General features: G+C 38.9%; 1 protein-coding gene across 1 annotated transcript in view; it reads left to right on the top strand.

Moving 5' to 3' along the window:
* The first annotated feature begins 5,252 nt into the window (after positions 1–5,252).
* LOC117450830 (protein SPMIP3-like) overlaps positions 5,253–13,436 on the top strand; it is a 349,252-nt gene continuing 341,068 nt past the window's right edge. The window contains exon 1 of the mRNA XM_071203786.1: positions 5,253–5,257. Coding sequence (XP_071059887.1) covers position 5,257 — 1 coding nt within the window. The 5' untranslated portion in view covers positions 5,253–5,256. The remainder of the gene's footprint in view (positions 5,258–13,436) is intronic.

Raw genomic sequence — 13,436 nt, 5'->3', positions numbered from 1 at the left:
ACTCCACTCTCGGGGTCAGGGGTCAAATACCTTATTCAATACAACAAAAGACCTATACAACAAAGGGGGTGCCTGGGGCTAATCTAATTGCGGGGCAATTACTCCACTCTCGGGGTCAGGGGTCAGATACCTTAATCAATACAACAAAAGTCCTATACAAAAAGGGGGTGCCTGGGGCTAATCTAATTGCGGGGCAATTACTCCACTCTCAGGGTCAGGGGTCAAATACCTTAACTATCTTAATTGATACAATAAAATACCTATACACAAAGGGGGTACCTGGGGCTAATCTAATTGCGGGGCAATTACTCCACTCTCAGGGTCAGGGGTCAAATACCTTAACTATCTTAATTGATACAACAAAAGAATCACGCCGGGGGGCCTTTCACGCCAATCTGACATCAAAGAATGGGAGGCGGGACATGGGAGGCGGGACTTAGCTCATTGGCCAATGGGAGACGGACTTAGCTCATTTGCATAATTGGGGGCGTGTCCACCTGTCACTTTCTATGCATACTAATTTGACGAAAGGAACATCATTACTACTACTCTTATCGAATCAACACCTCCCAACTTTAGTTTTATGAGTCAGGAAAGAATGCATAAGAAAGGAGGTGGAGTTGCTATTCTGTTCAATGATTCCCTTCAATGCAGGAAGACATCTTATGGGAACTTTGCTTCTTTCGAATATGTGGCCCTTCAGCTGAAATGCTCCTCCCTAAATATCTATAGACCACCCAAATACTGTGCAAGCTTTTTTGATGACTTTACTGAACTGCTATCTATAGTGTGTATTAACTTTGACCGTCTAGTCATTGTTGGTGATTTTAATATCCATGTTGACAACCCCCAGGACAGAGGGGCAAAATAACTGTTTTGTGTTCCTGATAGCTATGGACTGACTCAGCATGTGACGGAGCCCACGCACAATAAGGGGCACACTCTGGACTTAATTATCTCAAAGGGTCTGAATATCTGTAAGGTTGTGGTGACTGATGTTGCACTCTCTGATCATTCCTGTGTTTTCTTTGAGAGCTCTATTTCTGTTCACAAAAATGTTCAAAAATAGGTAACCACAAAGCGATATTTAACTGAAAATACTAGGGAAATGTTTACTCAGAATGTTTCTTCCACACTTGCCCCTGCTATCATCTCAGTAAATGAGCTAGTAGATCATTTTAATTCAAAAATTAAAAATGTTATAGATGCCATTGCTCCAACTAAGGTAAAGGAAGTGTCTGGCAAGAAAATATCTCCATGGAGAAAGGCCATGACCGTGAGAGCAGAAAAAAGAGAATGTCGAAAATCTGAACGCAGGTGGCGAAAAACAAATCTTCAGGTTCACTTTGAAATCTATAAAGAGAGACTTGGCCTTTATAATTTGGAATTGAAAAACGCACGACAGTCTTTCTTCTCTGACATCATTACCAAAAACAAAAACAATGCACATGCCTTGTTTGCTACCGTCGACAGACTAACTAACCCCCCAGTGTCAGTAGCCTCTGAATTTCTATCCACCAGGGCGTGCAATGATTTTGCCTCCTTTTTCACTGACAAAATTCAGAAAATCAGACAAGCAGTCAGTGCCTCTGCATCAGGAACAGCAAATGTGTTGTCTCTGTGTCCACCTAACATCAAGTCAAACACCATGACACAATTCCATCAGATTAATGATAAAAACCTAGAGGACATTATACAATTCTGAAATCCTCCTCCTGTTGCCTTGATATTATTCCAACAGGATTTCAGGCCTCAGATCTAGTTCATATAGTAAACAAATCGCTTCACTCAGGTATTTTTCCACAGGCCCTGAAAACTGCAGTCATTAAACCTCTCTTAAAAAAGAATAATCTAGATGCTTCAGTAATGAACAATTACAGGCCCATATCAAACCTCCCATTTCTAGGTAAAATCATTGAAAAAGTTGTTTTTCAACGGTTGAGTAATTTCTTGCATTTAAATAACTGTTTAGATGTGTTCCAGTCAGGCTCCAATTCAAACACTGAGTAAGTGCATTGAACAAATCAATGACTGGATGTGTCAGAACTTTCTCCAATTAAACAAAGATAAAACTGAGGTAATGGTTTTTGGAGCCAAGTCAGAACGTATAAAAGTTAGCGCTGAGCTTCAGTCTGCAATGTGCAAAACAACAGATAAAGCCAGAAATCTAGGTGTAGTCATGTACTCTGACCTGAGTTTCAATAGTCACATTAAAACACTTAATAAATCAGCCTACTATCACCTACATTATATATCTAGGATTAAAAGACTAATGTCAGAGCAGGATTTGTAAAAACGTGTCCATGCTTTTATCTTCAGTAGACTCGACTACTGCAATGGTGTCTTCACAGGTCTCACTAAAAAATCTATTAGGAAGCTGCAGCTGATTCAGTACGCTGCTGCTTGAGTCCTCACTAACACTAAGAAAGTGGATCACATCACTCCTATTCTGAAGTCTTTACACTGGCTTCCTGTGTGTCAAAGAATATATTTCAAAATACTGCTGCTGGTTTATAAAGCACTGAATGGTTTAGGCCCAAAATACATTTCTGACCTCCTGCTAAATTATGAACCATCCAGATATCTCAGGTCTTCAGGGACTGGTCAGCTTTCTGTCCCCAGAGTCAGAACTAAACATGGTAAAGCAGCGTTCAGTTATTATGCTCCAAATATCTGGATCAAACTCCCAGAAACCTGCAGGTCCGCTGCAACTCTGACTACTTTTAAATCCAGGCTGAAGACTTTTCATTTTGTCGCCGCTTTTAATTTAACTATTCATATCTTAGACTGCACTGTAACTTTTATCCATGTAGTTTTCTTTTAATGTTTATTTTATTAGCTTTTCTTTTTAATGACTGATTTTAAATGCCATTCTCTTAATGTCTTTCATTTTTTGTAAAGCACTTTGAATTGCCTTGTGTTGAAAAGTGCTATATAAATAAACTTGCCTTGCCTTGCCTTGCCTATACTTCATGTCATGCTGGTAATTTACAGATTACCAGAGATTCTCGACACAATTTTAAAGCTCACCAATAACTGCAGGGAGACAGCAAACAATACATTTTAACAATGTATTCTTAATTGTTGAATGGTATCAAGACCATGTATTTTATTATGCTAAATGATAAATATTTTCATCCATAAAACAATCGATATTAATATACAAACACATGGAGATTGCATTTTTAAAACAGTGGCGATAACAAAACACAAAGAATATGTAGCCATTTTAGAGATGTGCTGTAGTTGAAAAGGTGTCACGACCTCGACACAACCTGGAGAACCCAAATGCACGACCCAGGGACAGTCTTGAATGTAACAAAGATTTTCTTTTTAATGTCATTGAACAGAAAATTCCTCTAAAATAAACTTAAACTAACAAAACCCGACAAGACTGGAAACGATCCTCTCTTTGCTGAGGCCTGGCACGACCACACGTGGGAACAAACATGAACTGACACAGGACAGGGGGAGACAGGACTATTTAAACAATAGGTGAGTGGGAACAGGTGGAAACAATCAGGGGCGGGGCAGACGCTGACGATGGCGGGAAAACACACAAAGGGAGGAAGTAACAGGGCCTGAAATGAGAGACAAGAGGTAAGTAGAAAATTAAACAGAAAATGAAAAACGATACACGACATGAAACACGGGGACTTAACTAGAGACGAATTACATAAATAGACAGACCTATCATGACGTGAATAAACATGAAATGACAGATATAATACATAAACATAACTAACACATTTTACGAGACACAACAAAAAGGTACTGTTTGGCAAATACATTATCACTATTCTTAGATAATACACAATATTTGAAAACACTTTGAATACAAACAACCAAATGCATGCAGGAATGGACCCTGTAGCTACTGAACTTACAAACCTTACACGTGTAAGACATTTTGATAAGCTTGCCGAGTACAGTTAGCTTAAATAATAATAATAATCCTTATATTTATTATAGCGCTTTATCAAAGACTCTCAAAGCGCTTTACAGATACACATTACAGATCATACATGTAATGGTAATCTACTGTGGACAATACCCACAGGAGCATATTCGGGTGAAGTGTCTTGCCCAAGGACACAACGGCCTGACGCAGTGGGGCGGCAGCGGGTTTCGAACTGGAGTTCCCCAACGCCCCCTTGATCTGATGATCAAACGCACAGACCACTGCGCCACCCGTCCCTGGGTGGCGCAGTGGGGCGAAGCCTGCGAGCTAGTTCAGGCAGTCAACTCGAGCACTTATGCTGCATTCATACATAACGCCCCCTTGCCACACTACAACCAACCAAACAGAGTCTCCTTAATATGCCGCTCTATTTAACCTGCCAGATCCCTCTCCATGCATTGCTTGCTGCTGCTATTGAAGCAGCTACCTCTACGTCGCTGCTGCTTGCCATTGTGTATGAATACTTGTACTCTGACAAAAGGTAATACTGTGTGTCTTAAAGTAGAAGATAAAACTCTCCTATTTTAGTAGTAGTTGATCATTTGGGTAATAAGGTTAAACAAAAAGGAAAAATGAAGGCCTCGCCCAACAAATAATTGGCGCTTAGCAGAATTTCTTTTTTTATAATGCCTTAAAATTATACAATGTTCCGATTTCCTATACTTTTAGTTAAAACTAGTATTTTAACAAAACAAAAAAATCTGTCCTTAGGCCATGCTCAGAGAGGACGGAGATCGTAATCAATGGGACTGTGGGATACACCAGCTACAGTATGATGCTAATAATGCTAATGTCAATCATCAAAGTAAATGTTTTAATGTTAAAAGTCCATGTAGTAGCTGTAGATGCTGCATTCAAATATAAATCACTGACAAGCCAAGGAAATACCAGTTGTAGTGTTAGCATGCTGCCTGACACACTGACACACTAACAATGTCCTCCTACTCAAATAATTATCGTTATGAAAACCTGCCTTTCATTAAGCATATTCAAGCAGTAGCCTATACACCAACAAAGAAACACATGAGCACATACATTTAAAAAAACGAATTCAAATGTTGCAGCATGTATACTTACCATTGTGTATGAATACTACTCTGACAAAAGGTAATACTGTGTGTCTGTTTTATTTGACAGCTACCTAATCAAATACTGGCATTTCAGCATGGCAGTAAACATCCTGGAGGACCCGGAGAAGTTGAGTGAGGCTTTTGATAAGATCAATTCAATCTGTTTTCTTTGACAGCTACCTAATCAAATACTGGAATTTCATCGTGGCAGACCCGGAGAAGTTGAGTGAGGCTTTTGATAAGATAATTGATCTTATCAAAAGCCTCAATCAACTTCTCCGGGTAGGTAGCTGTCAAAGAAAACAGACTGAATGTCTTCACAGCAATGCATTGTAATTTCACATCCATGATATTACAATGCATTGCTGTAAAGCTAAAACTGTATACTGTAACTTCACAGCTTCAATGACTAAGGAATTACTGTGATATTACAGTATATTACTGGGGAATTACATCATTTTGTTGTACATGCATTACAACAAGGGCCTGTACTTTTACATTTCTATTGTGAAAGCAATGCAGGAGTTGCCAGTAATGTACTGTGAATGTACAATGTGTACTGTGAAAGTAATGCAGATGAGTTGCCAGCAATTTACTGTCAATTTACAATGATAAACCTGCACAACTGTAGTCCCCAGCTCCGGTACTTCCTGGAGGAAGCTCATACAATGGTTTCCTGTCAAATACTATATTGTACATAGAGCAAGCAACAATGCACAAAAAGCATCTCACCCATGAGTCTAGTTGGGTCAAATCAAATAGGCTACACTGTAAAAAAGAAAACTCGTAAAGAAACGGTCGAAGTACTGGCAGCAGCGGCTGCCAAACAAAAACCCTTAAATTAAAGTAAAATACTTTCAATGAAATAAAGTGCAAAAGCAATTAATAAACAGGAATTGTCCTCAAAGATTGCACAGGAAAACACTGTAATGTTACAGATGTTTCCTCTCTTCTCAAAATCCATTGTCTTAAAATGTTACATTCAAATACCTTAAATAAAGTTCTGATGAGAAAAACTGTTTTTAAAAAAAAAATGTATTCGATTTTTATGATCAAACACAAAAATAAATACAGAACCTAAAGTTCTACAGCACAACATGTTCTGTAGGGAACAATTACTATAAACCTTTTAAAACTTAAAATATTTGTATAATTATACAACCATTAATGAATACAGTATTTAATATTTAAACATCTACTTATATACAGTATAAACAAAAAGTAAGTTTAATTTTTTAAGATTACTTTGAAACATTCTCAACTGAAAATAACAGAAATTACAAAATGGCGACATATGTCCACATTGTCATTTTGAAGGAGCAGTGTTCAGGATGTAGTACGTCTAACAATGGGGATGTAGCTTCCAACCAATGGATAACTTGTTCACTCACCCTCCTATCCCAAGTTTGTAGGAGAATGTATATTGACTGCAAAAAACTTGAGGCCCAATCATGTTTCCTCTGTCCATTCTGCGCTGCTGTACACTGTAAGAAACGTACCGTGAAATTCACAGTATTTAACTGGCAGCAATTGACAAGTTAAATACTGTAAAATGAATTACAGTAAGTAACTTGTCAATTGCTGCCAGTAAAATACTGTAAAGGTAATCACAGTATTTACAAGTTTTTATTTACAGTAACAGTGTCAAATGAAACACAGTAACTTCCAAGTACTGTATTTGTGTTTACGGTAATAGTGTTTTAACTGTCAAATGAAACACAGTAATATTTAATTACTTTTTTTTGTTACAACAGTAGTGTTATAGCTGTAAAATAAAACAGTAATTTCCAAGCATTGTATTTTTGTTTAAGGTAATAGTATTTTAACTATAAAATAAAACACTGCCATTTAAAAAGTACTGTATTTTTGTTTACAGTAATAGTGTTTCAATTGTAAAATAGAAACTTTAATGCTATAATTTTAAGTTACAGTATCAGTATTGTAAAAGTATTTATTATAGTATACTTCATGTCATGCTGGTAATTTACAGATTACCAGAGATTCTTGACACAATTTTAAAGCTCACCAATAACTGCAGGGAGACAGCAAACAATACATTTTAACAATGTATTCTTAATTGTTGAATGGTATCAAGACCATGTATTTTCTTATGCTAAATGATAAATATGTTCATCCATAAAACAATCGATATTAATATCCAAACACATGGAGATTGCATTTTTAAAACAGTGGCGATAACAAAACACAAAGAATATGAAGCCATTTTAGAGACGTGCTGTAGTTGAAAAGGTGTCACGACCTCGACACAAACTGGAGAACCCAAATGCACGACCCAGGGACAGTCTTGAATGTAACATAGATTTTCTTTTTAAAATCCCTCTAAAATAAAGTTAAACTAACAAAACCTGACAAGACTGGAAACGATCCTCTCTTTGCTGAGGCCTGGCACGACCACACGTGGGAACAAACATGAACTGACACAGGACAGGGGGAGACAGGACTATTTAAACAAGAGGTGAGTGGGAACAGGTGGAAACAATCAGGGGCGGGGCAGACGCTGACGATGGCGGGAAAACACACAAAGGGAGGAAGTAACAGGGCCTGAAATGAGAGACAAGAGGTAAGTAGAAAATGAAACAGGAAATGGAAAACGAGACACGACATGAAACACGGGGACTTAACTAGAGACGAATGACATAAATATACAGACCTGTCATGACGTGAATAAACATGAAAACCTTACTAAACATGAAATGACAGACATAATACATAAACATAACTAACACATTTGACGAGACACAACAAAAAGGCACTGTTTGGCAAATACATTATCACTATTCTTAGATAATACACAATATTTGAAAACATTTTGAATACAAACAACCAAATGCATGCAGGAATGGACCCTGTAGCTACTGAACTTACAAACTTTACACGTGTAAGACATTTTGATAAGCTTGCCGAGTACAGTTAGCTTAACTTGCTTTTTTATTAAGCGGCCTGACGTCAGACTGTCAGACTTTGGCTACGGTTACATAAATTAACTGACAAAATTATTTGTATTAATTACTTTCTTTGTCTCTTGAGTTACCATGTCCATTGGGGGAGTTTACTTCCTGGTTCAGCAAAGGGCGTGGCCTAGCTCTGAGGACTAAATACTGCAAGGAGCCAATTGGGACAAACCACCTGCTTTCATGTTAAAGGGGGAATTTGGGTCCTTTGTGTATTCTGTTACTATTAATGATCCCTTGGTTTCAACTTGGTTTGGCCAAGCCACTATACAGGTTCCTTGTTTTTTTCATTGTAGCAGGTCAGTTTGTTGATGCCATGTTTCTTTGAGGTATTCTCTAGTGATGGCAAAATGAAGCTTTGAATGCAGCGTCGAACCACTTGGACAATTGTGTCGGAAATAGGTTCATTTCTCAAAGCTTCAGTTACAGCGACCTCTCCTGGCGAAGTGCAACGCTGCAGTGGGTTTAACATATCTTTGCCTTGAAAAATATTCGATAAACACACACACTAAGACTGAATATCATGTTCTATTTGCAATTAAAGATTGATAATTGTGTGTATTGAGTTATTGAGAAGAGACTAGAGAGTGCTGGAAAAAAAAATTGGGCGGAGAGGGCTTTTTATCAGTTATTAAAGTATTAAAGTTGAAAAACAATGATTAAAAGTGTAACTATTCCGGGCTTTGAACCAGCTGCGCGGAGGACATCACCGCATCCTGGCCGCCGGATCCATCAACTGGGCTATCTATTCCTTAAACTATTGAAGTGTTTTTAATATTACTCATTGTCTTTTTGTTCACAACTTCTCCACATTTCGAAGTGTTTCCCGAGCCAGAACGACCTGTCTTTCTTCCTGGCTTGCTCTATAATGAATGATACAATTCAAATGCAATACCAACAACAACTCAACAGCAACAACGCAAACTACGACAACAACCGACACATTGCGCATTGTTTAGAGCGGTTATAAAGTGTTGAAGCGCTCAAGTTTGAAACTGTTTCAACCTGTCAGAATAGAGACGAGGCAGTGCATTGAATCGCCTGATTGGACCGCGAACCAGTCAAGTGATTAATTCAGGAAATGAAGCAGTTGCTGGTTCGGACATCATATGTCACGTGATTTGAAGCAGTTGCATGATGTACAGACGTGGCATGAAATACTAGGCCACTGTAATTATGACGATGTGCTACAAATGCAAAATGTGGTTGAAGGTATGCAGATCAAGGGCAAAACAGATAGACCCGACCAAGAATGTGAGGTGTGTATTCAGGGGAAATTTGCACAAACCAGAAATAGAAACCCTGATCGTAGAGCAAAGGCTCCATTACAAATGGTACACACGGACCTAGCCGGTCCAGTAGCTACAGAGTCAAGAGATGGTTACAAATATATACAGTCATTCACTGATAACTACTCGGGTGCAATATTTGTATGTTTTCTAAAAACTAAAAGTGACACGGTACAGGCAACGGAAACATTCCTAGCAGATACAGCCCCATACGGGAAAGTGAAGTGTATAAGGTCAGACAACGGCACAGAGTTCACATGCAGGGATTTCCAAACGTTGTTAAGGAAAAACAGGATAAGACATGAGACGTCAGCCCTGTACTCACCCCACCAGAACGGTACAGCTGAGAGAAGCTGGCGTACTCTTTTTGAGATGGGTAGGTGTATGCTAACCGAAAGTCAGCTGCCAAAACAGTTATGGAACTACGCAGTCCAAACAGCAGCCATAGTACGTAACAGATGTTTTATCAGGCGTACAGGACAAACCCCTTACCAGATGCTGACAGATAAAAAGCCTAACATCTCTACAATGCAGAAGTTTGGGTCTGTATGTTACACATACAAACAGGACAAGAGAAAACTTGATTCTAGGTGTGATCAGGGGCGTTTTGTGAGGCGGAATATAGCTCTGGCCTCAACTATACAAGAGTGTATATATCTAGACCAGTTACTGGAGGGTATCGATGATTACAAATATGCACAAACCGTAGTGTATGAGGACAACCAGGGAACAATTGGCCTAGCCAAAAACCCTGTAAGCAGACAGAGGTGTAAGCACGTGGACATAAAGTACCACTTCATAAGATCAACTGTAAAGGATGGGAAACTAACTCAGGTGTACTGCCCTACTGAAGAGATGGTGGCAGACATAATGACAACACCTGTAACTAAGCTGAAACTGAAGAAGTTTGCAGGAATCGTTTTTGGAGTTTAAAATGTGTGAGGAGGTCCACATTTTCATTTTGTTTACATTTTTGGAGTACAGCAACGTGAGAACAAGTGGGGGTGTTAAGGGAAATGTTTACATATGTCCTCAGTTATTGAATGTATAGACTAGAGATTGTCTCTATTCCGTACTATAGGGATGTAATACTGTTATTGTACCAGTGTGAGGCGCTGTAGTATTACGTGCTACGTAATGACCAGTCTTGCGTCATGTAAATTAGGGTGTGTTCACCTGATGCACGTGGACACTAGAGGCTTCTCAATACTCAAACGTCCCCTCCTCAACTCCTCGACTCCTCGGTCCTCCGGTAGTGACCCGGAAATGAATTTCAGCGCGCCATTTTGAAGGACGTCTCATTTCTCTAAATGCACACCGAGGACCGAGGATCGATCGTCGAGGAGGCTCTCTGGAGGAGCTATAACCGAGGATACACTGATGGTTCCTCCACGGCTCCTCCGCGGATGCATTTCCGGGAACGGTGGAGGCGTGACGCACGGCCGGACTTATCTCAGCCAATGACAGCTCTGCATGCATCCCCTGGATATTATTTTAGAAACTGCATCGCAACGCGATGTTTACAGTGAGAACAGCTGTGAGGCCCGTGGAGAAAGCAGAGCAGTGTGTAAAATATATATCACTCAGTATAACAGACCTACTCTCTTTATTTGCTTTAGTTTAGTAGATATCTACAAAGAGTCCATATTTTTCTAAGACCATTAATGGCGCATTTCCACTGCAGCGGGTAGCCCCGTTTAAGCGTCCTGAACCGTCCTCAAGCGGCCAGGCCAGTTTTTGGTGGCATTTCCATATAGCCTAGTACCGGCTAGCGGGTACTTTTTCCCTCTTTTTCCGGCCCCATAAAATTGTGGTTCTATCAGACCAGGCCAGGGCTGTGACGTCAACACTCGACTGCTGATTGGTCAGAGAGAATCGTCACAACATCGCGCGCGAGATCATCCCTCGCGTCACATATATATCAAGAAGCAAGCTTGCAGCATTTTGTAAACGGAGGAGCTACAAAAATGGCAACGTCGAAGAAAAGCACACCGTGGTCGACCGAGGAGGTGACGACGTTCCTACATCTCATTGGGGATGATAAAATCCAGCGGGAGCTCGACGGAACAACGCGAAATGTGAAAGTGTTCCAGGATGTCTCTGCACAGATGTCCGAACGAGGATTTTCGAGGACTTTCCTACGATGTAGGGAAAACGGCAACGGCTTTACTGGAGTCCCTGCAAGGTACGCTCACTTCTAACAAAGAAGTCTATTTTATCCTTACATTAATGTTCGACAACCCGTGCTTTTATGGAGCCCCAAAGAACTACATAGCTAGCTAAGGCAGATAGCCTAGGCAGATAGCCTTAGCTAGAGCTATTGTTTGCTAACACCATATGTGCCATTGTTTACGTTCAGTTTTTCTTTTCTATAGTTGTTGTTGCTATTTAGTATTGTGCTGCAGTAGTTTGTGGAATTATCAAGTCATTTTGCTGTTCTAGATGATTACATTGGGACTCGTGAGGAGGAACATTCCCGAACAACGGGTGATGGCGGTTCCGTCCACATCGTCATCGAATCCAGAACGGACCCCAGCCGAAGAATCGACACCAACTCAACCACCAACACCGAGTGCCATCACGACACCGCAGCGTGTGGTTCTAGGTAAGAAATAGAAATGGCAAAGCGACTGGAATTGTGTTTTGTTTTTTTAAACCTTGGATCATCCATCGTCAGTAATTAAAATAAGCTATACCACTGTGTGGAAATGCTCTGTTACAAGTAAAGTCTTAGCTAGTAAGCAGCTAGTACAGTTGTGTGTGACATCCTATCATATACATATATTTATATTCATTATCAACAGGCTGGACATAATGTAATTCACTTTCACAATCGTTGTAAACATCTAGGGCCAGAACTTTCTTTAGTTCACCTTACTGTTGTTCTGTTTATACATGTTATTCTTATATCCTTGTGTGACCTGTACCTGTCCTGTGTGTTTTCCTTGTTGCTAATTATTATCTTATTGTCACCCAGGCAAGAGGAAACGAGGAGGAGAGGATCGGGCCCAGCAGGAACGGCACCATGACTGGGCAGCCGACGTGGCCCGTCTCCTCCCTGATACTTCAAAAAACCTTAATAGTTATTGTACATATTATATATTTTTTATCTAGTTAATTTTTAAATGCAACATTTGTACTTCCTTGTTTATTTATTTTCTTTAAAATGTTCATTTTATATTTACAATTCCATGTATATTTATGCTGGCTGCAATACAGTTTTACATTTTTTATTTGTATTGTTTAATGGCATGCCTTTTTGATACAACATTTGTATTTTTATACTGCCATCAATAAAGTACTTCTTTGACTTATCTTATCTCTTGTTGATAATGAATGGCACCCAACATAAAAAAATCATAAACATACATGAATTTATAAAGCAATAACAAACACCATCAGTTAGGAAAAAGCCCCTTACTTTTAAGAGATTTAAAGCAAGAAATTGAGTTTGCTAGCTTGAGGTCCTCCTCTAAAACATTATTACATGTTTATTTTGTAATGGTATTAAGAATACATGATAAATACATAATACATGTAGAAATTGCTCAATTGTAATACCCTCGTTCTACTAGACTCAAACAACACATTCCTTATATATTTCAAAGATGAGAGAACAAAATAAACCTATAACCCATTCAAGCAAGCTTTTAACATGTCTAGAAGAAAGATTGAGGTTATATTTAATATATGTTATGTTGTGGATACTTTAGTCTCCATCCATGTTTACAATTGTCCACACTATTTTACACTTGCATTTATGAATATAGTTTTGCTGTGTTTTACACTTTAGTATTTATGTTTATAGTTACACTTTAGTATTTATGTTTATAGTTAGCTTTGATATTCGCTTAATTTATTAGAAAGATTTTCTTTTCATGATCTGATATTTCCTCAAATGTTCTTATTATGGGGCAGTACTTACTGGTGCTTGAAATTCAAATATTTACTAAATATTCAATTCAGATAACATTTGTTTAAAAAAATTGACAAACACATGTATATGAAAAAAAAAGATTTATTTATGTTCAATACAATGAATGCAATACAATGCATATGTAGGTATTCAGGTAGCGCATCAAACCCTCTCTGATGTCAGTGCATTCCACCCATCATCATAGTCCTCTCCATGACTCTCGCAGAC

This window comes from Pseudochaenichthys georgianus, chromosome 1 (assembly GCF_902827115.2).
Source record: "Pseudochaenichthys georgianus chromosome 1, fPseGeo1.2, whole genome shotgun sequence".
Lineage (NCBI taxonomy): Eukaryota > Metazoa > Chordata > Actinopteri > Perciformes > Channichthyidae > Pseudochaenichthys > Pseudochaenichthys georgianus.
This window is presented reverse-complemented; position numbering and strand designations above follow the sequence as displayed.